General features: G+C 34.0%; 1 protein-coding gene and 1 long non-coding RNA gene across 3 annotated transcripts in view; one reads left to right on the top strand and one right to left on the bottom strand.

Moving 5' to 3' along the window:
• The window catches only part of LOC137236394 (uncharacterized protein ZK1073.1), a 469,888-nt gene extending 450,912 nt beyond the window's left edge, over positions 1 to 18,976 (top strand). The window contains exons 8-11 of one of the 2 annotated variants that reach the window (XM_067758971.1): positions 6,088 to 6,200; positions 6,300 to 6,387; positions 6,469 to 6,543; positions 10,852 to 18,976. In XM_067758971.1, the coding sequence (XP_067615072.1) occupies positions 6,088 to 6,200; positions 6,300 to 6,387; positions 6,469 to 6,543; positions 10,852 to 11,082 (507 nt within the window). In that variant the 3' untranslated portion in view covers positions 11,083 to 18,976. Of the gene's footprint in view, positions 1 to 3,742; positions 5,545 to 6,087; positions 6,201 to 6,299; positions 6,388 to 6,468; positions 6,544 to 10,851 lie in introns of those variants that run through there. The other variant, XR_010948393.1, reaches the window with a different exon arrangement.
• On the bottom strand, positions 3,965 to 5,930 carry LOC137236399 (uncharacterized). The gene is made up of 2 exons (XR_010948396.1): positions 4,815 to 5,930; positions 3,965 to 4,286 (listed from the first exon to the last, which is right to left on the bottom strand). It is a non-coding gene; the product is annotated as an uncharacterized lncRNA (long non-coding RNA).
• Positions 18,977 to 27,814: the final 8,838 nt, after the last annotated feature.

The raw sequence follows: 27,814 nt of genomic DNA, 5'->3' as shown, positions 1-27,814 counted from the left end.
AACTTTTCGTAATTTCTGCCCCATTTTAACAGGTAGTACTTTCAAATTTCACCAAATGTTTATATATATAACGTATATTGTTTTCTGAAAAAATCACAGAGATCGGTCATATATATGGTATGTTTCCCATACAACCGATTTTTCAGATAAGAAACTTTTCGTAATTTCTGCCCCATTTTAACAGCTAGAACCTTCAAATTTCACCAAATGCTTATATACATAACCTATATTGTTGTCTGAAAAAATCACAGAGATCGGTCATATATATGGTATGTTTCCCATACAACCGATTTTTCAGATAAGAAACTTTTCGTGATTTCTGCCCCATTTTAACAGCTAGAACCTTCAAGTTTCTGCCCCATTTTAACAGCCAGAACCTTCAAATTTCACCATGTACTTTCGTATATAGCATATATTGTTGTCTGAAAAAAATCATAGAGATCGGTGATATATATATTATATACGCCATATAAACTGTCATTTCTAGTTTTTAAGGGTCAGAAGCTTCAAATTTCATCCAATACTTACGTGTACATTATATATTGTTGAGATAAATGATTCATTGTCATAGCTATGTCAGGCAGACCACAAAAAACGTGAAACTTTGCATCCTCACACAAACTACCTACCTATTTTTTATTTATCTTAAAAATCGCCTATGTACATATGTACATCTGTTCACTATTTATTTCATATCTCAAACAACCGATTATTTGGATATTCCGAATGGGATAAGATTATTGTTCAGGCCCATTCATGAAAGGTATGAAATCTTCGGCATAGCCGAAGACAGTCCCGTCTTTACTTATTTTAATTAAGTATAAAATAAATATTTTCTTTAATTTTTTTTTCTTTTCTTACAAATAAATTTACAAATAAACTATAAAAATATATAATGCGGGAACTTTAATTAAATAATTAATATTTCTTAAAATTACTTGATCTACCTGGCAACAGCAGTTCATGGAGGTACATCAAATGTTATTAGTCACATTATTGTATTTTCATAACATAATTTGCTTTAAATATTTGCTACCGTAAAATTTTTCCTTATTGCTTATAACTCACTTTCAAATCGTTAGATTTAGCTGGTTCCCAAGGCTTCTAATTTAAAATGTTTAATGTAGCACATTAAATGTGCTAAGAAAATCTTAAAATTTTGTACATAAACCGAAAAGCAAACAGAAGTCACGTTCGTTTAGTTTTAAGTATATAGTTCGTTATTCTTGTAATGCTTTTTACTGTCTGGACGGTGATAATGTGCTGATAGAGGACGAGAACGGAGGATAGAGAAAGTGAGAGGCAAACAGAAAGGGAGTGGGAGAGGGAGAAGGAGGTGATGAGGGAGATAGAGAACGAGAGAGAGAGATAACAAAGTGGAAAAAGAAGAGGAATGGAAAAAATGGGATAGTATTTATTAGATTTGATTTATTTGGATTAGATTTGATTTATTAATTCATTTTCGAAAAAACTTTCAAACATGGTTAATATTCAGATAATGAAAGATATGACTAGGCAAAGCGTCCATACCAATTTACAAAGAGAGCTGCAGAAAATTCTCAATTATATTCCCAACAAGCATTCGAAGCCAAAAAAGTGGACACCTATATCTGAGCTCATTTAAGAGCACGAAATTACTGTATTTCCCTTCTATTAATGGTCGCTCGATATGAGCCTTATTTCATATATTATGGGAGCCTAACTTGGAGTCCGAACAGATTTTCATTTCGCTTTTAAAGAGCTCATAATTTGCTTCTTATATTAATCTTTTCGAATTCATTTATGGAACATAGGAATTTTGAAGGAAACCCATAAAAGTGGGGCAGCTCTAATTAAAGACATAGAGTGCTTGACAAACCAACGACGGAATACCATGGAGGCAGTTTTGTGGTTACAGTGAAAAAAGCAAGAAGTACTTACATTGTTAAAATGCCGATCATTACGGCGATGGTTAGCGGAAATTGTGCATGTCAATTTAAATCGGATATAGCACGACACGTTGTAAAAAATTATTGTATTCCCATTACACATTCTCGGAGCGCTCATGAGTAAGGTGTGGGAAATGAATCTAAAATATGTGATAAATACGATAATCAGAAATATGATTATGTATGAGTCTTTTATGACTCTGATAAGATGAAAATTATGAGCTGTATGCTCAGAATGTATAATTATGTATATTCATATTTTATGTATTATTGAAAATATTACATTTGAAAAAAAAATTAATAAGTTCATCATTGGTAAGTGCGATTCCTGCTTTCCTGTTCAGCATGGACATATTCCTTGTTAATTTTATTATTGCTGACCGTGCCAAATCAATACTTCTCAGAAGCTCCAGACGATTTACATATATGGATTTTCACTGCACAATGCTCTCCTCAGTATATGCATATGGACACCTGCACCTTTTCCAAAACACTATTGTTCCAAACAATGCTGCGTATATGATTCCCTAATTTCAATAACCCATCCCGAATGTCGAAAACATGTAATTTGAAAACAAAAATACAATGTATGTATGTACATATGTTTGAGACGAAAAAGATTTATAAATTGCTCCGAAAAGCTTTATAAATGGGTATTTCCGGAACCCAAAGAGTCTAAAATGAGCTGTTTATGACGTCAAGGTGTGTCATGTATAAATCATATCCAGGCTCCTATGGTATATGAAATTAGGTTCGTATCGCACGAGGAATTGCATTCACATCTGACTCCTAAATGAGCTCATAATGAGCGTAAAGAAATTTTTTTCCAAATAATATATGTGACCCGGTCTATGAAAAGGTGGCTTATGACTCAAAAAAAATTACTACTACTAAGAAACTGAAGAAATACATTGTTTATCTTTAACAGCTGTTTCTCGCAATTTCTTTTTTGAGTCATAAGCCACCTTTTCATAGACCGGGTCACATATATTTGTTTCAAACTTGCTTTGCTTGCTGAACGCTCTTGGTATAGAGCTCAGAATTGTTATAATATCGGAGTCATACATAAATGACTCTTATATGATCTTATTTTTGAGGCGCATATTTTTCACATTTTTCGGGACTCTTAAGTGGAAAGCGCTCCAGGAAATATTTAAAGGGAATAGTTTCGAATGTCATTTTAAAATAAAATATTTTAACTATTTAGTAGCGTGTGGGGTGATTCTAAAAATTTGGTATTATAACTAAATAAATACATATATAGGGCAATAAAGTTACAGATCTAGGATCAGTTAAGTACTGGGGTCCAGCAAAGTTTTGACATTAGCATCTAATAACTGTAAAAGATAAGATTTTACGGTTTTTAAGAATTTGTGCAAATTTCAAATAAGAACAGCCCATACAGAGCAGTAAACAGCTTACAAAATGTGTAAACCAATTTTTTAGTTGAAAACCAGAAGGAAGGAATTTATTTTGTAGATTTATTATTACCTCTCCCTAAATAATATTTATTTAGATATGGAAAAGACTTAAAAAAAAAATTTTTTTCTATCTTAACACCTGTTATTAAAAGACAGAAAAAATAATAAATCTCCGTAAGATATTTTTATTTTCAAATTTTTTTTTTGTATATTGTAAGAAACATTTTTTTTTATTTTGCATTAACTACATCGGAGTCGTAATATGAATAGTGATATATTTGTGTAGCATGATTATAAATTATGTTTGCTAAAAATCAGTTGACTTGCAAGCCTTCTAAATTCCTAAAGCCTAAAGCTTCAAAGGTTATGTAATGCTCTTTATTTTAACTTCAGTTCCAGGTAATAAATAAATGTATGGCTTAACTTACAGCAATCTCCAGAGCGTCTTCACAAGTTGCACCTTATAAATTTTACAAATGGTTCAAGTTATAATTTTTTTGAAATCACAGCATTTTCTCAATTCATTGTTATACATTTTATTTGTTTTGTATAGTTCTGTCTACGTTGTAACAATTCTTACACATACATACATTTATACAGTGTACCAATAATAGATTTTAATTTTTTTACGATACTCAATTTACCCCATTGTTTATCATACCTATAATTCAAATTCACCCCATATCCGTGTGGTAGCCCCTTAAAGTATACTTCTTGTTTCACCAAACTATAAAATTACGGCTACATGAAAATTACAGCATTATTTTCACATACAGAATAAAAACAAAATGACTTAATAGGGATATAGGGATTTTACCATATATTTTCGGTCGCGGTTGGTATGGACTTAGTGTTATAACGTTTCAGTAAAAAGGGTTTCCAAGCCATGATTCCGTAAACTTCCTGAAATAGTTCCGATATGATATCTTAAATAATCCTGAAATAGTCCTCAATTATTATTATTAATATAAAAATAATCCGGAAAGTATATCTAAACAATCTCGAATTATATCAAAATATCAAATCTTAACTGACATTTTCAAGAATTCCGAAATGGCACCGATGTTCCCCCGAAAACAAATGATTTATAAACAGTCCCGAAATTATTCTGCGGAGAGTACCGAAATAGAACCATTTTAATCACCGAAAATGCCAAAATGTTTGCAAAACATTTCTAAATGTTACGATGATAATGCAGAAATTAATCGGAAACAGTACCGAAATGGCGCCGAGATATCCGGATATAATCCCGTATAGATTTCCAAATAGTTCGAAAAATTTTTAGAAAAAGCCACAAAGTTATTCCTAAAATAATCGCGAAAAGATCCGAGCACAGTCCCGAAATGAGCCTGGAGTAATTTCAACATAATCCATAAAAAATATCTAAGTTGCCCCGAAATTATTCCAAAAAATCTTAAAATGATCTCTAAAATTTTTCAGAAAATAAAATCTAAATATTGCTTACCTTTACCGTTTAGTCACGGCTACAAATAATTAAAATACAACTGTTCCAGGGGGCGTGATCCCTTCTTTCAAAAAAGAGAGCTGTGTCCAATTCCCATCCAAATCAGTCCAGCCGAAGAATATAAACTTTCAAATTTGAGTTTTCTTTTCTACAAAAAAATGTTATACTCATATTGCACTCTGAAATTCTAACTTTCGAACTGGTGCTATATAAAATAGCTCGCTTTGTAGACAATGATACCACTTTTCTTATTCAATGGAATATATTTTGTGAATGTAACACACAAACTCACGAAAGAGAACACCGCACAGGGCGACATTATTTTCAGAAAAGAAAACGCCATTAAATACATTACTAAGCATTAAACCAGAGATCGTCTATTCGCTCTCAGTTCACACATATTATTATTGTCTTGCATTTATTAGTCCCCGAACGAGCAGAGTAACAACATCGGATGAGGCTATTGTTTATTTGCGTATTTAAAAAAAAATATTTTGCAAAGAAATGCTCATTCATACTCAGAATGCTTTAATTGTTTAATATTAGCAATAGATTTTGTTTTGATTTTGTGTACTATTCTTATAGCATATTTACAAATTGTTTTCATTGTGTTAACAAATATACGTGCATACGTATTGTCTTGTAGCTCGTTCATCAACTACCACTACGAAGATTTCACTCTCACCAACACAGCAACATATTCAAAGTACATTGTCGTTTTTAACTCAAAGTAAATCAATAACCACATACACAATTAAATATTGCTCTTACGCCTAGGCGCACCCATCACAAGATGTAGACTTTAATTACATCACCCTCTTTATACCTATTTAATTTTTTAGCTAAGCGTAATATATGTCGCGCATACCACGACAAAGAATACAAAAAAGTGTAAATTGAGTATAAGTTTTGTTCAAATAGTATTTATTCTGATTGGTAAACGCATAACCCCTTTGTCTCCCTTGTCATTATAATGCACATTTTTCCCTATTCACCTATTATTTAGACTATGATATAGCAACTATCTATTAACTTAGTCTCTTTCTCCTACTATTTATTGGTTTGCTGTTTTTATATATAAATGCGCTACATATTTCAATAATCTCAACATATTTTCATTGTATTTCATATTTAATCGCTGTTTCTTGAATTCATCATCAAATTGGCTATTTTTTAACTATTTCAAATGCCACAATCAAAAAACTCATCATTACACACAATGTAAATTTGCTTTAAAATTTACGAATATATACTTATGTGTATGTATATAAAGCAATTGGTCGGTGATAATCCAGATAAGGAGAAAATTGTGAGTGAATATCAAAAACGTTTGCACAGCACTTTGAATAGCAAAAATGTAGGACTTTACGTCAAAGCCTTTATGAGGTAAGAAGTTCCATATAATACATACATATATTCTCTAAAGCTAGCAAAAAATGTACATATAATTAAACAAATGCTTTTTGTATATTGACCTTTTTACAGTCGCAAGGATCTAACTTTGAAGGGTTGCAAAATTGATGTTATTTTAATCACCGGCATGTTGAGTCCCTACGCCTCCATGGTTGAGAAGGTAGTTAAAATGGAATTTGAAAAAAAAAAATTGTTTTTGTATTAAGTGCGTGCTTTTTTACTCTTTTATATGAATTTTTAGTTGCACAAAGATGTTGAGAAGGAAAAGGTTACCATTTTAAAAATAGAACGCGCTGGCGATGTTTTAGCTGATGCGGTGAGTATAATAACACTATAAACAAGTAAGGAAGGATAAGTTCGGGTGTAACCGAATATTACATACTCAGCTGAGAGCTTTGGAGACAAAATTGTCTTTTTCATGGATACATACAAATGGTAATACTAGAAAGTGGAGCAACTTGCCTTTGTTATCTTTCTTCAGCTATCAATTCGTTTTATTTGAATATTTATTTAAATACTAAAATTTGGTTAAATTTGAACGCATTTCTTTATCAGTTTTTTTTTTTAAATCACCCCAGAAATATTTTCGAAGCGCTCCTAATTATGATTCCGAAATTGTAGACAAAGGGTGACGTTTTTGGCACGATTTTTCTATATCCTTTGTCAAATAAGGGAAAATCACCATGTAGGAAAATGAATCTAGTGTAACCCTGGAATGTGTTTGTATAACATGGGTATCGAATGAAAGGTATTAAAGAGTATTTAAAAAGGGAGTGGGTTCTATAGGTGGACGCCTTTTCGAGATATCGCCATAAAGGTGGACCAAGAGTGACTCTAGAACGTGTTTGTACGATATGGGTATCAAATGAAAGGTGGTAATGAGTATTTTAAAAGGGAGTGAGCCTTAGTTCTATAGTTGGACGCCTTTTCGAGATATCGCCATAAAGGTGGACCAGGGGTGACTTTGTAATGTGGCTGTACGATATGGGTATCAAATTAAAGGTATTAATGAGGGTTTTAAAAGGGAGAGGCCCTTAGTTTTATATGTGAAGGCGTTTACGAGATATCGACCAAAATGTGGACCAGGGTGACCCAGAACATCATCTGTCGGGTATCGCTAATTTATTTATAAGTAATACCACTAACAGTATTGTTGCCATGATTCCAAGAGCTTTTGATTTCGCCTTGCAGAACTTTTTCATTTTCTTCTACTTAATATGGTAGATTTCACACCCATTTTCCAAAGTTTTTTCTAAAGTTGTATTTTACGTCAAAAAACCAATCCAATCACCATGTTTCATCCCTTTTTTCGTATTTGGTATAGAATTATGGCATTTTTTTCATTTTTCGAAATTTTCGATGTCGAAAAAGTGGGCGTGGTCATAGTCGGATTTCGCATACCAAGATAAAGTGAGTTCAGAGAAGTACGTGAACTAAGTTTGATATATCAATTTCTGCTCAAGTTATCGTCTTTACGGCCGAGCGGAAGGACAGAAGGTCGACTGTGTATAAAAACGGCGTGGCTTCAACCGATTTCACCCATTTTCACAAAAAACAGTTATCGTCATAGAAGCTATGCCCTTACCGAATTTCACAGGGATTGGTAAATTTTTGTTCGACTTATGGCATTAAAAATATTCTAGACAAATTGAATGAAAAAGGGCGGACCCACGCCCATTTTGAAATTTTCTTTTATTTTTGTATTTTATTGCACCATATCATTATTGGAATTGAATTTTGACATAATTTACTTATATACTGTAAGCATATTAAATTTTTTGCTAAAATTTGACTTTTAAAATTATTTTTTTTTTAAGTGGGCGTGTTCGTTATCCAATTAATTTTTATTTAGCACATATATAGTAATAGGAGTAACGTTCCTGCCAAATTTCATCATGATATCTTCAATGACCCTCAAATTACAGCTTGCAAAACTTTTAAATTAACTTCTTTTAAAAGTGGGCGGTGCCACGCCCATTGTCCGAAATTTTACAAATTTTCTATTCTGCGTCATAAGTTCAACACAACTGCCTCGTTTTATCGCTTTATCCCTCTTTGTTAATGAATTATCGCACTTTTTCGATTTTTCGAAATTTCATTTTAAAGAGTTCCCAGGAACTTACATACCAGATTTCATTAAGATATCGCAAAATTTATTTATGTTATCGTGTTCACAGACAGGCGGACGGACGGATGGACATGGCTAAATGAATTTATTTTTTCGCCCAGATCATTTTGATATATAGAAGTCTATATCTATCTCGATTAGGGTAAAAGTCTAGTTGAGGGGTCGACTGCTAATATGCGACAAAAAATATCGAGAGAGGCGTCAAAAGACGCGTATTAATCTTAAGAACAATAATCCGAAGGCGGAAAATAAAAATTGTATCTCTGTCCAGAGATATTTGCAGTTGAAGTTGGCGATTTTCATGTGGTTGTTGTAATGTTGTGGTACCCAAAAAAAATTGTGGACATAAGTGCTTTGCGCGGATATAGTTTTGGTCTCCAAACCGGTGTTGGACCCACCCAGGGTAATTTTTTATAGGCGCGGCCAAAGGCCGCCAACGCAGTAAGGTGTTCTGCGCAAAAATACTATGGATACAACCCCCGGTTTCGGAGGGGCCCACGGGTCTTTTTTAGGTTTTTTGTTAATATCTTCTTAACCAGTTAAACCTTTAATTTTCCGCCTTCGGATTATTAATACTGATGTCAAGACGCGTCGTTTGATACCTCTCTCGATATTTTTGGTAACGTATTAGCAGTCGACCCCTCAACTAGACTTTTACCTCGATTAGTTTATGCCGTTACGGGGTACCGTTATGCGAACAAAATTAATATACTCTGTGAACTCTGCTCAGCTGAGTATAAAAAAAAAAACAAATTTGGGGCGAAGTTGCTCCCATTTATTACCCGCTATATTCGCTGATAGTAATAAGACATTTCCTTTAGTAGGACAGTGTTATGAAAAATACGATATGAAATATTTTTGCAGCGTATTTTCACCTTCAAACGCCACTAAGTAGAAAAGTGTAAGAGAAGCTCTGCCTAAATCTCCTTGTTCGTAATCGCGCCTTGTATAGTTATAAGGTAGTTCAGAATTTTGGAAAACTTTGCTATAGCAACGGAGCTACGGATCGTGCTATTCAATATTGGGGAAAAAACTACGGTTTTTGATGTTGCGTTTTTGCTTTGACGTAGCAAATGTATAGCCGTGTATTTTGTTAGTGTACTTTAAAAAACAATGATACTAGGCCATTTACACAAAACCCTGAACTCGATTTATGTTTTATTTTTAATTTTACTCTATTTACAATTAGTAGTACTGCACTTTCAGTTACTGATGTACTTGACCCTTGTACTTGATATTCCAGATTTTTAATGTACTATCCTTTACCCACGGCTTCGTCTGCGCGAAAATCTATCAACCTATGTGTATGACGCTTTTACCAAATATTCTTTGTCTAGGTCGAATATACTCAGATCCATAATTATTAAAAAAAAAACATTCTCAGGAGAGCAACGGTCCAGAAATAGTCACGACATAGCTGTGACATAATCCTAACACAATCCCAAAAGAGTTCCGAGAACAACTTCAAAATAGTTCCAAAATGACATTCCCAAAACGATACCAAAGAACAATCCCAAACTGTTCCGAAGACAGTCGAAAATTATTTGATTTTAATAAAATAGTTCTAAAGTGGCCCCAAAGAACAATGCCGACAAAGTCCGAAGATTATATTTAAAAATGTTCAGAAATATACACAAAGTAATTTAAAAATAGTCTACTACTAGTATTATAGGTAGTACCTTCATTGATTTAACCTAGATATCACCGTTTGAAGGGATGAGCCTGAAAGAAGTCCTTTCTTGGATTTACAACTGGTAGAAAAAGTAGTGTGTTAGAGCAGGAAGAATGGGAAAAATGGGAGAGGGAAGAGGGAGTAAAAGACAAATGAATAAGAACGGAGTAAAAAATCTCCAAAAACAACAAAGAAATAGGGCAAAAATAAACAGGCGAGGAAGTGTTTAAAAGAGAAAGGGATAATATAGTGTGACAGGAAGAAAAGAGAGATAGAAATAAGTGGTGAGAGAGTAGGCGAAATTGACACATATTGGAAGAGACCAAAATAGTTGAAAAGAATATTGAGGGAAAATCAAAGGAGTGGGATGGAGCTTAATTTAGGAAAATACGTTCAGAGAGAGAGAGAGAGAGATACGGATGCAAGGAAAGGAAGTAGTGTGATAGCTGGAGAGAATAAGAGATTAAGTAATGCTAGATGAAAAGCAATGTGCATAAATACCGTTCAAATTAAATCTTGATAAAATTTAGTAGCCTTGAATGTTGCAATTAATTATGTAGATTAGTTGAGCTGAAAGGCCGCGGTTAATGAATAAAACTTCCTTTTGGTTTGTTTTATATTCATAAATTTTAATTTTGGTCGATATTTCGACTTCAAAAGGAAGCTTTATTCATTAACCGCGGCCTTTCAGCTCAACTAATCTACATAATTAAGTTCAAATTAAATAGAAATAGTTTCTTTTATTTAGCGGTATCCAAACTTTTTCCTGACTTTGTTTCAAACAAATTTTGAATGAATTTTCTTTTTTTTTTTTCTTCCTCTAGCCCGCCAAAGTGGCACAGTCCATTTTGCTCTTCTGCAAAGGTCTAGGTATTCTAACATCTGTTGTTATGCCAGGCGTTGATCGTGGTCGTGCTTACTCAACATGTTCTACTGGATCAATAGATGGACAGAATGGCTCACGCAAACTTTCACGTGGCATCTCAATGGAAGATTACGATAAGCCAAATATACGCCGATTGAGTATTATAAACAACGAATCAACAAAGAAATAAATTGTATGTTTTAATAAGAGAAAGAGAAATGCATATATATACCCAAATGCGAATATGTTTTTTTGCTATTTTAAGAAACATAATAATAGAATGTTCTTACTAATATAAAACAAAAATATATAATGCAGATGACAAAAGCATAGGACGCGCATACTTAGTTTAAACTGAAATTTTGCTTAGCTTAATATTACGTATTAATAATTAATAATAATGTTGAAACCTCAACCAAAAATAGATTTACATTTTTTGTGAAGTTGAAATTTATAATGAAGTGCAAAAAAGTAGTAGTAATAAACTAGCATTGAAATACTGATTAATGCCAAATTTAAAACTAATTGTGTTTAACAAAAGAAAATGTTATAATTAATAACAATAAAATTAAAACATGAATCAACAATATTATGAGAGTACTTGTGTATGCTTACGCATAAATTAGCCAATTAAAATCGAAACTTTTTCTCAAAACAAAAAGTTAAAACATTTTCAAAACAGTTAAGTTACTATAAAAATCTCTTAAGTTGAAAGCACTACATAAAGTGATATAGTGATGACATGCTTTTGTCAAAGAGGATAAATAAATAAGAGCCACCAGTCTGCTACGAGTGGCGAGTAACTCGCTGGAAATCAAAAAATTGATGTCCAATGTTTTCTGTGAGGGGCATTTTCAATTGTCTCGCATTTATCCATGCCGTGTAGGCACCTTATGCAAATGTCATTTTTGGAAAAAGAATTAATTAATTAATTAAATAGAGTTGGAAAAATAAACACAAATACCCCACGAAATGTATAGAAGCTATTTATGCACATTTCGCCCCAAAAAAACCTGCGGTTACCCTAACGAATAACATTACGTAAAGTAACGAGTGACGTCTCTTATTATATTTATCCTCTTTGCTTTTGCAAGGCGAATCCATACCAAGTGGTGGCAAAGCGAATTCAACCAATTCTCCGTGCAGAAGAATGTCAAGTCCAAAGAAAATTTTCATAGATTTCGATTAACTGACATTTTGTTGTACAAGGCTCTGTATGGAAAATTATCAAGAATAAGCAATCAGCTTATGGGATAACACCACCTATAATGAATTCGCCTTGTTGCTTTTGTGAATTATGTCGTATGCCAAATGGTATAAAATTGAAATTTGACAGATCAAGAACAATTTTCACTATTGTTTAATTGATTTTAAGTATGTAGCGAATTGAGTAGAAGACAGTAAATTAGGGCAGTCGAATGGAGTGGAATGAAGAACAGAGTTGCATTGCATCAATATACATTCAATCTTTGTATCAATATTACATATAAATGTAAAGAAATATAAGCAAAACTTTCTCTTAATTAGTGCGAATAAGGTTTGCTTAATTCTATATATTCCGAAAATAGCAAAGTTTATGTTCGTTTAATATTTAACTTGAATTTTCTAGAGATTTTCGTAATATGGCCTTTAAAAATGTTTGCATGTGTGCTAATTTTGAGCGATCAACTGTGAGTTTCGCTACTTGTTAACGTTTACAATGATTTTGACACTGACCATGAAGCCCACCACACCGAAGGACCTGGGTTCAACCATAGTGTACCTATACAAGTGTGTTCACTAAGCGATAAACGTCAAAACTACAAACAGCCTCGCTCACCTGATGGAAATCTCAGGTCTAGAGTCGCATTTTTGGTCTCAACGACAACATTTTTGTCTACCAATCGTCTCGACTTTTTCAATTTTTCAATCATTCGGCGCATTCGGTAATGGTATCCATTTTGAATTCGCTGTCATTCCGAATCCAGCGAGTGCCTGTCAGAATGCTTGACAGATAAGTCAACACACTTGTACTTGTACACTATGGGTTCAACCAGGTTCTGACAGGCACTCGCTGGATTCGGAATGACAGCGAATTCAAAATGGATACCATTACCAAATGCGCCGAATGATGCTTTTCATGACAGAAATACACACGGAGTATTTGCCAAATTACATCCGATGTTTGATGTTACTTTGTCCGGGAGTTGAACCCATAGTGTACCTATACAAGTGTGTTCACTAAGCGATAAACGTCAACCATAGTGTACAAGTACAAGTGTGTTGACTTATCTGTCAAGCATTCTGACAGGCACTCGCTGGATTCGGAATGACAGCGAATTCAAAATGGATACCATTACCGAATGCGCCGAATGATTGAAAAATTGAAAAAGTCGAGACGATTGGTAGTCAAAAATGTTGTCGTTGAGACCAAAAATGCGACTCTAGACCTGAGATTTCCATCAGGTGAGCGAGGCTGTTTGTAGTTTTGACGTTTATCGCTTAGTGAACACACTTGTATAGGTACACTATGGGTTCAACTCCCGGACAGAGTAACATCAAACATCGGATGTAATTTGGCAAACACTCCGTGTGTATTTCTGTCATGAAAAGCATCTTAGTGAAAATTCATCTTCCTTGCAGATGCCGTTCGGAGTCTGCTAAAAATGTGTAAGTCCCGTTACGCCAATTTGTAGGGAAAATTAAAAGCACACGCCGCAAATGGAACGAAATGTTCGTCATAAATCTCCTCGAAGGTAAATCGCGGCAAGTATTTATTTATTTTTTTAAGACCTAGTTTACATATAACGGGACTACCTTCATTTTTGTACTTAATTCCTAATCGTTACTTAAAAAACTAGATTTCCCATATACATTTTTTCCTTCTATAATCAGTTATTAGCCTTCTATAATCAGTTATAGCGCGTGAAAAAAACGCCTATCGTCGCTTAGATAATGCTTAGGAGACCCATCTAGCGGCAAGTAGCTACAGCACAGGGTGTACCGAAAAGCGGAGACACAACCCTCTGTTGTATTTCTGTGTATAACATATAGCTGAGTCAGTTGTGATAAATAGTGGTCGCGCATAGAATACATCAAATGAGTGCAGAGGGTGAAACATGGACACATATTTCAGTTACATCTGAGTATAATGCGTATTGAAATTTTGTTGTATTAATTTTATGCGTAGCAATTTCAGAGGTGTATTTAAAATTTGACGCTTAGGAGTCCATATAAAGTTTAAGCGTAAACGTATATATACTTGAAAAAAAAACACAGCTATTATGAACAAATTTTAGAGATGCCGATTGTTTTTCATAGACGAAGTACCACCCCTAAGGTGTCACCTCTAATCGGAAGCGCGATGATGATGGCTGATCCGGCGATTTTCGAGGAACGACTACAATTTCTCAGTCGAATCAATTTTTATCCGTGACTATAGCTGAATAGTTAAAGAAAAGCAATATGAATTTTGAATGTCCATTTTCGTGTTTAGCGGGAAATATGGTCGTCAATTCGTAACAAACCAATAAAGGTTCTTATTTGAATTTTTTACACCTACTTAGCTCTTACGTTATTGCTAATTTGTATTATATTTTCACAAGATAATCGACTAGCTTTTTTCAATATGTTTAAATTTGTCCCATCTTTAGGAGATAGATTATTAGCAGTCAAATATGTCTGTTTAAACAGTTTTTACGTTTTGGCTTTAGCAGCTTTGACTTTGACTTTGACAATTAAAAACCAATTTATTTTAAAACCTGATTGAAAATGTGTCATACCAAGCAAAAGCTTTTTCACTCGTCTAACCTGGAAGGTCCGATTCATGATTCAATTACTAGAGGTTTGTTCTTCAATGACGGCAGAACTTTGACACTCCCAAATTGAAAAATCTGGACGGTTGCTTTTACGAAGTAAGGAAAACGGGTAATAATTCAATCCCCTTTAGCGAAAATTGTAGTACAAAAGTACCTTTAGTAGTATATTAGTATTGATAAAAAATTTGTAAATGGCAACAGGTTTTGGAGGAAATAATTAATTTTCTACTAAATATTTCATGAATTTATAAAGAGCTATGTTGGTTTAGAATTTTATTCAAAAATCCACTATCACAATTTGTTTCAAAAACTCCCTATATGAGCATAAGTTCAATGCATTTTAACATAAGGGAGTGTAAATGAAAATCATTCTGAGGCGTTCTTCAATCTAATTCTAAAAAAGGGCGTTTTTGTGACAAATCATGAAATGGGAAGTTTTTGAAAAATGTTTTGAGATAGGACTATATTTAAAAGGCAGCCGACATGGTCTGCCAAAAAAAATGTAAAAGAAAATGGCTTATTGTCTTAGAACTTTATATTCCGGTCTTGACTTTGACAGAAGAGTTCAGCTTTTATGCGGTCCTGCTACACAGGGAGTATTCACCTTTTTACTCTGAAATTTCGGAAAGCTCCTTTACGTTGAGTATTCATGGAAGTCTTCCGTTAATTTAGAATATTCGGAACACGTTCGTTTCATACTACCTCACGAAGTCCAAATATATCAAATAAGTATATACTACATAATATTCCAAATATAAACCGATTCCCCAAATTCTTAAATGGTGACGAATTTTCCGAACGCACGGAATGAATAAGTTAACATGCTCAATAAGTACATTTCGTTATGGCATCTCCGATATTTACTAATTACATTTTTACGTAAATCGATTTACTAGTCGAGTTTTTGACGTTGAACGATGAATTTTGAAGTGGTTTTACGAAAGTGCACGATTCCTTGATGTCCGTACTTTTCAAAAAATTACCTATGTTCAGCCACACTAATAGATCATGGCATAGTTAATAAATTCATCATAAAATTAAAATAAATGTTCTAAGGAATTATGCACTTCAGTACTTATCGGGGATTTGTAAACTGATTGCTTCCTATTTCTACTACTAATATTTTTCGAAAAATTGCAAAGAAACAACACTGTTAACGGATGTCAATTCGATTTGGGAGCAAAATGGCTGCAATTGTCAAAAAATTCGTCTGTCGAGCAAACCTCTTCTGATTGAATCATGGGTCCGATTTACCTTTTACCTAGAACTCAGTGTCAAAAAAGTGCTGCTGCTACGCTCGAATTAGGAGTCAGAAATTTAAAGTTAGCATACGTTTTGTGTAGAAACAAATAAAAGCACTGTTTTGGACAAGACAGGTGCACATTGGACATTAAATTAGATACTTTTTGAAATAACTGTAAGCTCATTAGCCAGATTTACATTGCTTGAACTTGACAGTTGAGTTCAATATGTGGATTCAGATATAGCCTTCTATGCAGAGTTTATTGAAGAAAACGTGAAGTAAAAGGTTGAGATATTTTTGATATATAGCGTTCTTTGTAAGCTTTCTATGTAAATCCGGTCATAACCCATTTATGACATCGTTCAATATTGTATTCTATTTCAGTTGTATGAGAACAATTGATTAAAAAAATGGTCTGCCGTTTGGACTGATAGATTTTTTTGAAAATTGTTTGACAGAATTTAACGCTGAAATTTTGGCAGCAAATATAAGTTTTAATATTTGTTGTTATTCCATAAACATATTAGCTAAACCCACCTACAACGAATAAAAAATCGAAACATATCTTCCGAAAAGAAGTTTTTGAAAATATTTTATACCAAAAAGTAGAAGAAAAATTTGGAGGATTTACACTTTCAACCACAAATTACCTCCAAATTAATTCAAGAATAACCGTACCTCCCTAAAATTAGGCCAACAAAATGAATATATAAATTTTTAAAAATTTTGTATAATAATCAGAATTACCCAACTATATTTACAAAAGGTTTTACATGCATGCTCTCATAATTATTTATGTATAATAGTTTTGAAAGTTGAAAAAAGCAGACCATAAAATATAGGTATTTGAAAGATTTTTAGGGAAAGCAGGATTATTACCATCGCTCAACTATATGGTTGGCTCATCTCTACAGCAACAACATACGTTGTCAAAATCAACGTGTTGGTGTTAAACAAATGTAATGGAATGAAAACATAAAACTTAGCAGCTTTTGTGTGTAGTAAGAAAATATTGTCAATGTGTAGGTTTCCTTTTGAGTTTTCCATCTCCTTCTGACAATCCCTACTCCAGTGAAATGAAAAAAAATAAAATCAGCTGGTGAGATGCGCCAACCATATAGTTGAGCCATGATTATTACCAAAACTCAATAGAAAATTTAAAAAAGCAAAAATACAAAAACAGAAATGTCAAACCAATAAGCTTATAAAAGACTGTTATGCAGCCAAAAGTTGTTTAAAAATGGTTTAAAAATGTGTAGCCTTAAATTGTAGTTGGAATTTATTTAACCATCCAAATCATGGCATGGGCTTAAACAACGAAACATTATTAACAAAAACGTATAAAATAAAAAATTTTAAAATTTTATAATTTAAAATGGCAAATTGTTGCATATACTGCTCTTATGAAAAGATAAAATGTTTAGCAGTCGATAGCATCGCAAAGAAAAAAATAAATTTAATGAAAGCAAAAGAGAAAATAAAAACAAAATGGTAGTGTTTCCTCAAAAATTTCAAATCTCTTTGTGGCTGCAATTTTTTTAAAAACTAAACTGCCTAATGTTATCCCAATTTATAATTTTTCCAATAAAAAAATTGAACTTCAAATAAACCTCAAGTGTAGACAGTGTAGGTTAAAATATGAGATTTAATAAATTTAAACAGTTAAAGTTAGAAATGGAAAAATTTTATTAAAACTTTGATATGAAAAATGCCACGTGACAAAACGATTGGACTGCATTAGAAATGTCAAAGGTGTACCGAAAACTGTAGCCGGTAGCACAAAAAAGTTTTAAAAGCCCCGTCACATAAGCAGTTTTTCATATAGATGCGTTTAACTCAATCTTATGCATTATGAGTAGATTGCACGTATTTTTATGGAGAACGGTAGATTGAACGACACTGGCGCCATCTGACATGATAAAGTAGCCAACTTGCAACTTTTGTTGCAAGCAAAGCATAAGATGAAGAATTTGACATTTGGTTTGGCTAAGGATGCTGGCACACTTTGCAAGTGAAATTATTTTTCCCACTCGTTGCTAACTTTTCTAACATTTTTCGCAATTAAAACTGCGATATAACAAATGAATACGACACAAAATATGTTATCAAGTATTTTTGTTGTATGTATAAGGAGAATGTTTATAACAGTGCTACGCGAAATTCTATATGTGAATGGGCAAGGCGAAATACACTTCAACTGCTTAGTCTGAAGCAAGGCGAATCCATACCAGGTGGTGGCAAAGCTATTTCAACCAATTCGCCGTACAGAAGAATGTCAAGTCAAATTCAAGTCGATTAACTTACATGTTGCAGTCTAGGCGAATTCAGTACCAGGTGTTGTTATCCCAACAGCTGATTGCTTCTTCTTGATAATTTTCCATACAACGCCTTGTACTCCAATATGTCAGTTAATCGAAATCAATGAAAATTTTGCTTTAAATTGGCATTCTTCTGCACGGCAAATTGGTTGAATTCGCTTTGCCACCACCTGGTATGGATTCGCCTTGGTTGCAGTACAAAGTGTTGTATGGAAAATTATCAAGAAGAAGCAATCAGCTGTTGGGAAGTTCCTTCATATTTATAAACGCAACATCTTGGTTGATTGTGGCGGTGTTAGTAATGCATAAGCTTGTGTTAAACGCATCTATATAAAAAATTTCATTGTACCACGGCCTTAAATCCCGGCATATAGTATAAGATAAGTACATGCGTATGTACATCTGCATAAAAACTAGTAACAGATTTGTAATTCAGCTTTACCTGCATACATAAAAAAATTAATTAAATATGATAACACGCAAACTTTATGTGGTAATCCAAATAAATAAATTATGTACAATTATATATAACAAAAGAGCAAACCATTTGTATTATCAATATTATGTAGAAAATCTTTACGCACTTATAAATATTCAAGTTATGAATTATACTCAAAGCAAATCCTCAAAAGCAACCAAATTACAAAATTATTAGGAATAAAGCTGTAATTAAAAGTACTAGAATGAGTAATTATATTGTTTAGATGAAGTTTATAATAAGCTATATGATGATTGTGTTTTATTTATTTAGAATACGTACACAGGGTGAAAAAGGATTAGTGGCTCCGTGCAAAAATTAGCTGTGTGCAGCTTGTGTCATGATTTTAAAATGTAAAATATTATGCAAAAAAATTAGGCAGAGCAATGTGGCCTTAGACCCTTAAGTCGGATTTAAATAGAACGCTTTGTTGCTACAAAAGCGTTTATATATTTTAGGCCTTAGAAATGCTGAAAGGACAACTTTAGCTGAATTGCCACAAACAAGGACATCTTGATCTGCTTGATCTAGACCCGCCTCCAAGAGGGATAAGGAAACATCTCCGTTAATAGTACCGGCACCACACAACTCAGCCGTTGACACCAAACATGTTTTCAATTAAAATGTGGATCTTATGCATCTAATAGAAACCGTTGAAACTGTTATTTTTCTTGAACTCCCCTTAGGGAAGTTTAATAAAAATTTGTTAGGGTTGCGCCTATTGACTAGGCCGAAGCGTTTTTAAGACAACAAAAAGTACGTTTCTTGAGTCATGTCAAAATGCGGTGTAATAAGCGTTTTAAAATGCTATCCTTAAATTTGGAAAAATAGTTTTAAGGCTATTATTATTGCGAATGTCCATTCGTAAAACATGACGATCTAAAAATGTTTCCTTAATTCTTTTTGAAATAGTTCAATTGTCCTGTTGTAGAAGGTATAAGGAGCAAACGGATAGCTTGGCTAGAGACGTAACACACAAATACTTAATGCGCCAATTAAACTTCCTTAACCCTAATGCCATAGTCGTAACCATATCCATAACCAAATCCAATGTGATCGATTAATGGTGCCTTAACCTAAAAATCGTGAAAATTTCATAAAAATAAAGAAAACGCAAAAAATTACAAACATATTCCACAAAAAATAAGTCTCTTAGTCACAACGTATCCAAAACAATGAATAAAATCTACAAAAAGTTATTAAATTCACCAACTCAAATATTTTTAGATATGGATATGGCGAGAATCCAAAAACCAATTGGTTGGTTATGGTATGGTTATGGCGTTAGCGTTATGGTATGGCACCATTAATCGACCACATTAATTTCCATAAGGTAGGTGCGATCAGCTGTTTTATTTGGTTATGGTTTTATGGTTATAAGTCACCATTAATTGCCCCTTAAGACTAATAAGTCTAATAATAGTGTTTTCTTTTCTGAAATAAATTGTTGCCTAAGTAAATGGTAAAGCCTTAATGGTGTTACTCCTACCCCAGAAAAATGTCAACATTTACAGTGCATGCAAAGAACATTTTATCTCACCATATTCACTCATCTCACAAATCACACAAAAAGATTGCGCATTGCGCATGTAAACATTAGATCATCTCTTTTTTATGGGCTATCCATACGTCATTTTCTTTAGCTCTTGTTTTTTCGCTCTTTCTTTCATTCGCTCAAACAGTCAACTGTGACGTTTTTACGCAGAACGAAGCAATTTTGAACTCGTGAATGCGCAATATGGGTAGGTGATTTATGCACTCATACTAAAGCCCCCATTACTGATACTTAGCATAGACTTGACTTGACTTGGCGTAAACTTGGCAACTTAGCCACGATTATACTCCACTTGTCGCATAAAATCTGGCATCATAATCAGTGTTGAAATTTATTTTTAAATAAATGTCAATTTGTATGACAAAATGTCAAAATGAAATGGAAACAAACAAATGGCATCTCAAAATGTAAACGTCACTTAGAACTTACATAGAAAATCAAAATTCAACAGACTTCTAAGTCAAATTAAGTTTTGAGTAATCACAAAGAAATTGAAATTATAAGAAGGTTGAACACGTCGGTATAACAGTCTTTTTAGCGAGTTGAGTCCAGAAGAACAAATTAGTGGAGTTCACCACATGCCACACATTATTTTTCGTGTTTGCCAAATTCACCAAATGCAAGCCGCGGCGAGCATATTTTCGCCGCGTAAAATATGAGAAGTGTCAAAATACAAATAAAAAGAATGAGTAAAAATGATATTGCCTAGAATCTTGTCTACTTTGTTACTCTTTCGGTAAAATGTATGCCGAAATTGGGGTGCTTTTCGGCAAAAAATTATATTCCTTATTTACTTCTACCAATTGATTTTAACCGCGGCGGCCTTTAAATCCTTAGGTGTGAGGCAATTAACAAAATTTCATTCGTAATGTTTGATAAGGCGAGAAATGTCAAAATACAAATAAATTGAATAAAAATCATCTTGTCTTGCCTACTTTGTTTCTCTTTCGGTACAATCTATGCCGAAATTGGGATGCTTTTTGGCAGGCAATTTCAATTTCTTTGGTAATCAGTAACATGCAATGTTCATTTAACAGAACTGTAAGTGACAGTTCGCAAGCCAAGTCAAGTCTATGCTAAGTATCAGTAATGGAGCCTTAACAGAGTATAAGTGGAACATTGTGAATGATGACTTACGCCCCGATTCTGAGCGTTACCGGTAAAATAGTACCCAGAACATTATGTAACCGAATATCGTTACCAGTTCTTTTATACACGATTCTGGCCAAAGTGGTAACGCTGTCATCACCGAAAAGCTCACCAGTGTCTGTGGAGAAATTTGAAAGGTAATTTTCTTCGCTTTCAAGGTTGCCACTTTGGTCCATTTGGACCAAAAATGGTCCCTTCCAACCCCATTTGGTCCGCTGGTCCATTTACTTCAATTTTGGTCCTTTTTAGGCAGTAGCCACGATTGGTACTTTTCTTTCTTTTCACTGAGGTAAAAATTCACAATATTGCCCAAAAATTCGCCACACTTTCGTTAGCCCCCATATAATTTTGAATTTACTTCAATGGAACTCTCACCATAAAAAATTGCTCAGTCAATAAAATGTACCAGAACAATAGCAGGATATAATTTATGCCAGGCATTAAAAAGAAAAGTGTTGGTAAACACATTTTCGTTAATTGTTGATGAAATAACCGACTAATCAAAAAAAAATTTTGTTTTATAACAATATTAAGTAATAACGGCTAGATATTTCGATCGGTTATACAACACTATGTAAAATATATGAAAATAAAAATTGCTTCTCGCCTAGCATAGCTTATACCTATATGACACTACTTTATTTTCGTGTATTTTTTCTTGTATTTTATCTTAAATTTTTTTTCGCACTCCCTCCTAATACGGCTTCAGTACTGGTGTAAGTGTGTAAATCATATTTGAAAAACCTAACGAAATACAAGGAAAATACCATCTAGTTCATTAAAAACAAACGAGCCAGTTTGTATTTCGATACGTTTTTCTGACATTCGGCCGTTTTTTCTTTATTTTTTTCTGACACATGAAAATTTTGTTTTTAGTTTGAAAGTAAAAACACAATTAAAATCAACTTTCTTGTGAAAAAAGTGAACCATTTGAGACCAAAGTAATTTTCGCGTGTTATTTGCATTGTTAAAAGCGTTAATGTAAAAATAAAATGTAAAACATAAACAAAAACATGTCAAGCTCACTAATTTTAGGAGAATAGTGGTCTCGTTTTTTCATGATAGGAAATGTTTTTGTGGTTTGAAGTTCCGATAAAGTTTCGTAAGTTTTTTTTAGCTTGGAATCCAAAGAAAAATAAAGTAGTGTCATATATGCATTATAGCGAGCACTCTGCCGTGACCCTAACACTTTCAAAATGTATACGAAGAAATTCTGTACATTACTTTTCGTTTGGCACGTTGATATTTAAAACTTTCTCACCCAGCTCAATGAGTTCAAGGAATTCCAGGACTATTGTGGTGTTAAGCCACGCAAGGTAATTGAAAACTAAGTATCTTGGCACAAGAAATATTTTAACTCGAAGACATAAGGAAGAGATATGATTTCGGAAGAAATGTTTTGTATAAAATTATTCCCGTAGGTGCTAGCAGAACTGAATCTAGGCTCTGATATTAAGTTTAAACGTTAAGGGAAAAAGTAAGCATCTATAAAAATAGCATTAACAAAATTGCCTAGTTTCATTTATGATTTACTGAGTTTTCCACATACATAGTTCGGCAACACCAGAACGCAAGTTTTGAACCGTTTCTTACTAAAACCTAACTGCACTCTACATTTTATTTCATTGCAATCAATAACATAATGCTAGAACCAAGAGATTTGTGACCAAAACTAGGTTCACAACGTTTGGTTGGTGAAAGACATAGACTTATCTTATGCAAAATTTAGTACCTTTTTGGTTGCATCCACATATATTTGTTTGTTCAGCTTGAATTAAAGGAAAGTCTTCACTATGTTTTGGTAAAATTTTATATGGAAATATCCTAAAGTTTTGTATTTTATACTAATAAAATAAAACAAAAATTTGGTCCTTTTTTCGATGAATTTTGGTCCCACATGAAAACATGGTGTGGCAACCGTGTTCGCTTGTAGATACGAGGTTAATGAATAAACGGGACGATGTGTATATGCATTTTATGTATGATAAGTTTCTACATAGGTATATATTGTAATTTATTCTGTGAAAGTACATAATGTAAACAAATATGTATAGCAAGAGGCAACACATTTTTACTATTATCTTTACTTATTTGCGCTTGCAGTTCTTTATTTTTCAGTTTTTCCTTTTTCTAAACAACAGCTGTTGTGTGGTTATTTCGATATAACCACCTACTTTTGCGGGTATAAAATTATCCGGCTACTTTCGCGGGTAGAATACCAAAAGGGTGAAAAAGTTGGCACATGATTTCGTTACCGTGGTGAAGAATGTTGTTACCACACTAGAATCAGGGCGTAAGTGTGATATCTTATCTGTCAACTCCCTGACAGGATGTTCAATATGGCTACTTTTTAGCGTTTTGACAGAGTGTTCAATATGGCGGCGCCCATCTTCAGCGGGTGATAGAGAGAGATACAGAATGAGACAGCGATAGGCAATTACAAATCAGGTGATCCAATCACTGTGGAATTTTGACGTCTATGCAGAAGATATCACACTTAGTTATCATTCACAATGATGTGGAACTCAAGAGCGAATTTCGAGAGCGAGAGTTTCATAGAGTTGCACTGCCACACCGCCATTTTATACAGGGTAAAAGTGTAACGCTTTTGCGTTGCGAGCAGGCAACAATTTTCACAAAACAACGAAATACCCCGTAAAGGCGTTGCCTGTTTTTTTAGAATAGAACAAGAACCCTTGCGCGGCGCACAAAAAGCGTAACACTATAGCCAGAAAAGAAAACGTTTTTGCTGATAGGTTATAGAACAAAATCTGGGATAGCCTTTTAAAAAATTGTATGGGCGGATTTACATAGAACGCTTTGTTGCCTTGCTCCGACTGTCATATGAGTTCAATGTATGGTCGCACCTATACGAGTATGTAAGTACACAAGTTTAGTGCAGACCGGCAAAGCGAAGCAACGCGACAAGCGTTGTAAGTAAATCTGGCATAATAATTGCAATAGTAATCCAATGATCACATGTGTTGAATACGGGACTGTCGAAGACGTTCTCCTGGAATGCGACGCCATCTCCAGGCAAAAGGAAATACAAAAAATGCTAGGTAAATGGTATTTGGTTTAACTGGTCTTACATAGACTGAATGTGTCCATGGTGTTACCAAGGCCGTATTACGTTTTACGATCAGTGACAGAAAACCATCTTCAATGAAACGAACAAAACACGTGCTCAACCAAAGAGGATTGACATAAAAGAGACCTCAGTTCGATTTTCATTTGTAAAGTACCAGATTGGCGGGTATTAGAAAATTAGCTTCTACACATTTTTAAGAAGTTTATATCAATATATATTGTGATTTAATAATTTGGGACAAATTTAAACAACGTGACATCAGGACGGACAAGGCAACAGCTGTTTCGATTATACCTTGTAAATCTCTTCAAAGCCTTTTCTCCCGGGAGTGGGAGTCGAACCCGCACTCCTACGATAGTTGAAATGGTTACAAACCCATTCAGCAATGTCATGCCTTAGTTGTTGTAAAGTTTTTCCCAATTGCCTTCTTTTGCATATTTTAATCTTTTACACATTGCATACTTCGTATGCAATTATGTGTTAAGGCAAAGCTTGTTGGTACGACGGTTTTCAAAGAAACTTTGGTATTGTTGCTGTTTTTGTTCTATTTATAGAACTACAACGAATTAACCAATTTTGTATGTTTGTATGATGTAATCGGGGATTGCCCGTATTGCTTTTTTAAATGTATGAAAACATTTATTTGAAGCAATTTTTTTAATTTTATAATTTATTTAATAATTTGGGAGAAATTTAAACAACGTGACATCAGGACGGACAAGGCGACAGCTGTTTCGATTATACCTTGTAAATCTCTTCAAAGCCTTTTCTCCCGGGAGTGGGAGTCGAACCCGCACTCCTACGATAGTTGAAATGGTTACAAACGCATTCAGCTACGTCATGCCTTAGCTGTTGTTAAGTTTTTCCCAATTGCCTTCTTTTGCATATTTTAATCTTTTACACATTGCATACTTCGTATGCAATTATGTGTTAAAGCTATGCTTGTTGGTACGGCGGTTTTCAAAGAAACTTTGGTGTTGTTGCTGTTTTTGTTCTATTTATCAAATAAATGTTTTCATACATTTAAAAAAGCAATACGGGCAATCCCCGATTAAATCATATATATTGTGACTGTTGGAAAGAGGATGAATTGTTTAATTAATACGACCCCTTAAAACAATCAAAAATACCTCATGAAAATATGTAGAAGCAATTTAAAATTGCCCCTCAAATGGACATTACAAATAAATTTCACAAAAAGTATGAACTGATGTCTCTTATTATATCAATCCCCTTTGGCTCAACCGCTTCCTCCTGCTGCCCGCTCATTATAAGCATGTGATGCCAGAGTGTACGCTTATCACTAGCCTTAAGTTCCTCGCTTTAAAGATAGAAGCAACTTTGTGTGTCGTATATTGTAGGATTTCAGTAAGATTTTGCATATTTTTGAAGTCCCGTGCTTCTTTCCACGCCTTTCCTGCTTTATGTGTCGGATACAACTCCTCTTTTCTTTTTTTTGGGACATCTTTCGTCGATTCATCAAGTGCAGGACCCTCTTTTGCCAACTCAAGGGCCTTTTCATTACCTTCTATCCTTTCATGACCAGGAATCCAGTATAGATGTATGGTCTGACCTTACCGAAGCCTCCCCAATGCTTGTTTGCCTTCCAGGCCGCTTTTTGAAGAAATACTGTGTGGAATTATTGCTTCCTCGAGAATTTCGGCTGGTTGCTTCATGGCCAATTTCCACCTGAAAGAAAATAGTCGTCTAGCAGTCTGTACGATCTACTTATTTTGGGAACGGCAAAGTAAACAGGCCGCTTCCGTTAGCTACGAACCATCGGTATACAGATATTTTTGAAGTCCAGTGCTTCTTTCCACGCCTTTCCTTCATATGCAACTTATGTCTTATTTTGATTGGAACGTCTACCGTGGATGCATCAAGTGAGAGACCCTCTTTTTCCAAATCCTCGGCCTTTCGTGACCTTCAGCATGCTTCCTCGAGAATTTCAGCTGATTTCTTCATGGCCAATTACCACCTGAAAGACAATAGTGGTCTGTCAGCCTGTAGGATCTATAGATAACCCCTACATGCAGATAGAGTCTACGTAGAGAGGTCCTACGTGCATCCTAGCATCATTTTGCATGCACAAAGTGCCGCGGATACTTCCTTTGTTCTCTCTTCCACATGGAGTTTGCACGACGACTTGTATGATTCCTAGAAAATATGTGCTGTAAGGAGCCACTAAGTTGCCTGTGAAAATTCAGTTGGGACGACATGTTTTAAACGAGATGTCCACACAATAGACTTATGGTCGCAGTAATTCCTCCACATATCTATCTACTCATAGTCGAAATTCAATAGGTACTTAAATTTAGTAGCAGTTTTTTGGCAGAAAACCTGGTAAAAGTTTAATCAAAGCTTTATTTCAAACTTTATGTAGATTTCTACACAGTTTGATTATCCATAAAGGGCTTGACAAAGTTGAAATAGTCATAACGTCATAGTCATAAACATATTTTTACTTATCCATATTAATTTGCATCGGTTATTGGTGCCTTAAGGCCCCATTATTGATATTTAGCATAGACTTGACTTGACTTGCCGTAAACTTGGCAACTTAGCCACGATTATACTCCACTTAGCGCATACAATCTGACATCATAATCAACAAATGTCAATTTGTATGACAAAATGTCAAAATAATATGGAAACAAACAAATGGCATCTCAAAATGTAAACGTCACTTAGAACTTACATAGAAAATCAAAATTCAACACACTTCTAAGTCAAGTTAAGTGTTGCTAAATTTTGAGTAATCAGTAAGATGCAATGTTCATTTAAAATAACTGTAAGTGACAGTTGTCAAGTCAAGTCAAGTCTATGCTAAGTATCAGTAATGGGCCCTTAAACCATCAATGTGTTAAAATGCCACAAATAATTAGTTACTTAGTCAAAACGTTTCCAAAACAATAATTAAAATATCCACAAAATTAGTGAATTCACCAAATGAAATATTTATAGGTTATGGCTATGGTGATAAACCAAAATCCATTTGGTTGATATGGTATGGTTATGTCTAGGGCGTTATGGTATGGTACCGTTGGCTAATTACATTGCTTTCCCAAGGCGAATCCATACCAGGCGGAGGCAAAGCGAATTCAACCAATTCGCAGTGCAGAAGAATGTCAAGTTAAAAGAAAATTTTAATTGATTTTTTTAATTGATTTCGATTAACTGACATACTAAATTATAAGGCGCTGTATGATCATCAAGAAAAGGCAAGCAACTGTTGGGATAACAACACCTGTTACTGAATTCCCCTTGTTGCTTTCCATAAGGTTGGTTGGA

The sequence above is a fragment of the Eurosta solidaginis genome, chromosome 1 (assembly GCF_040869045.1).
Source record: "Eurosta solidaginis isolate ZX-2024a chromosome 1, ASM4086904v1, whole genome shotgun sequence".
Classification (NCBI taxonomy): Eukaryota; Metazoa; Arthropoda; class Insecta; order Diptera; family Tephritidae; genus Eurosta; species Eurosta solidaginis.
Note: the sequence above shows the minus strand (reverse complement) of the source record. Positions and strands in the feature narration are given on the sequence as shown.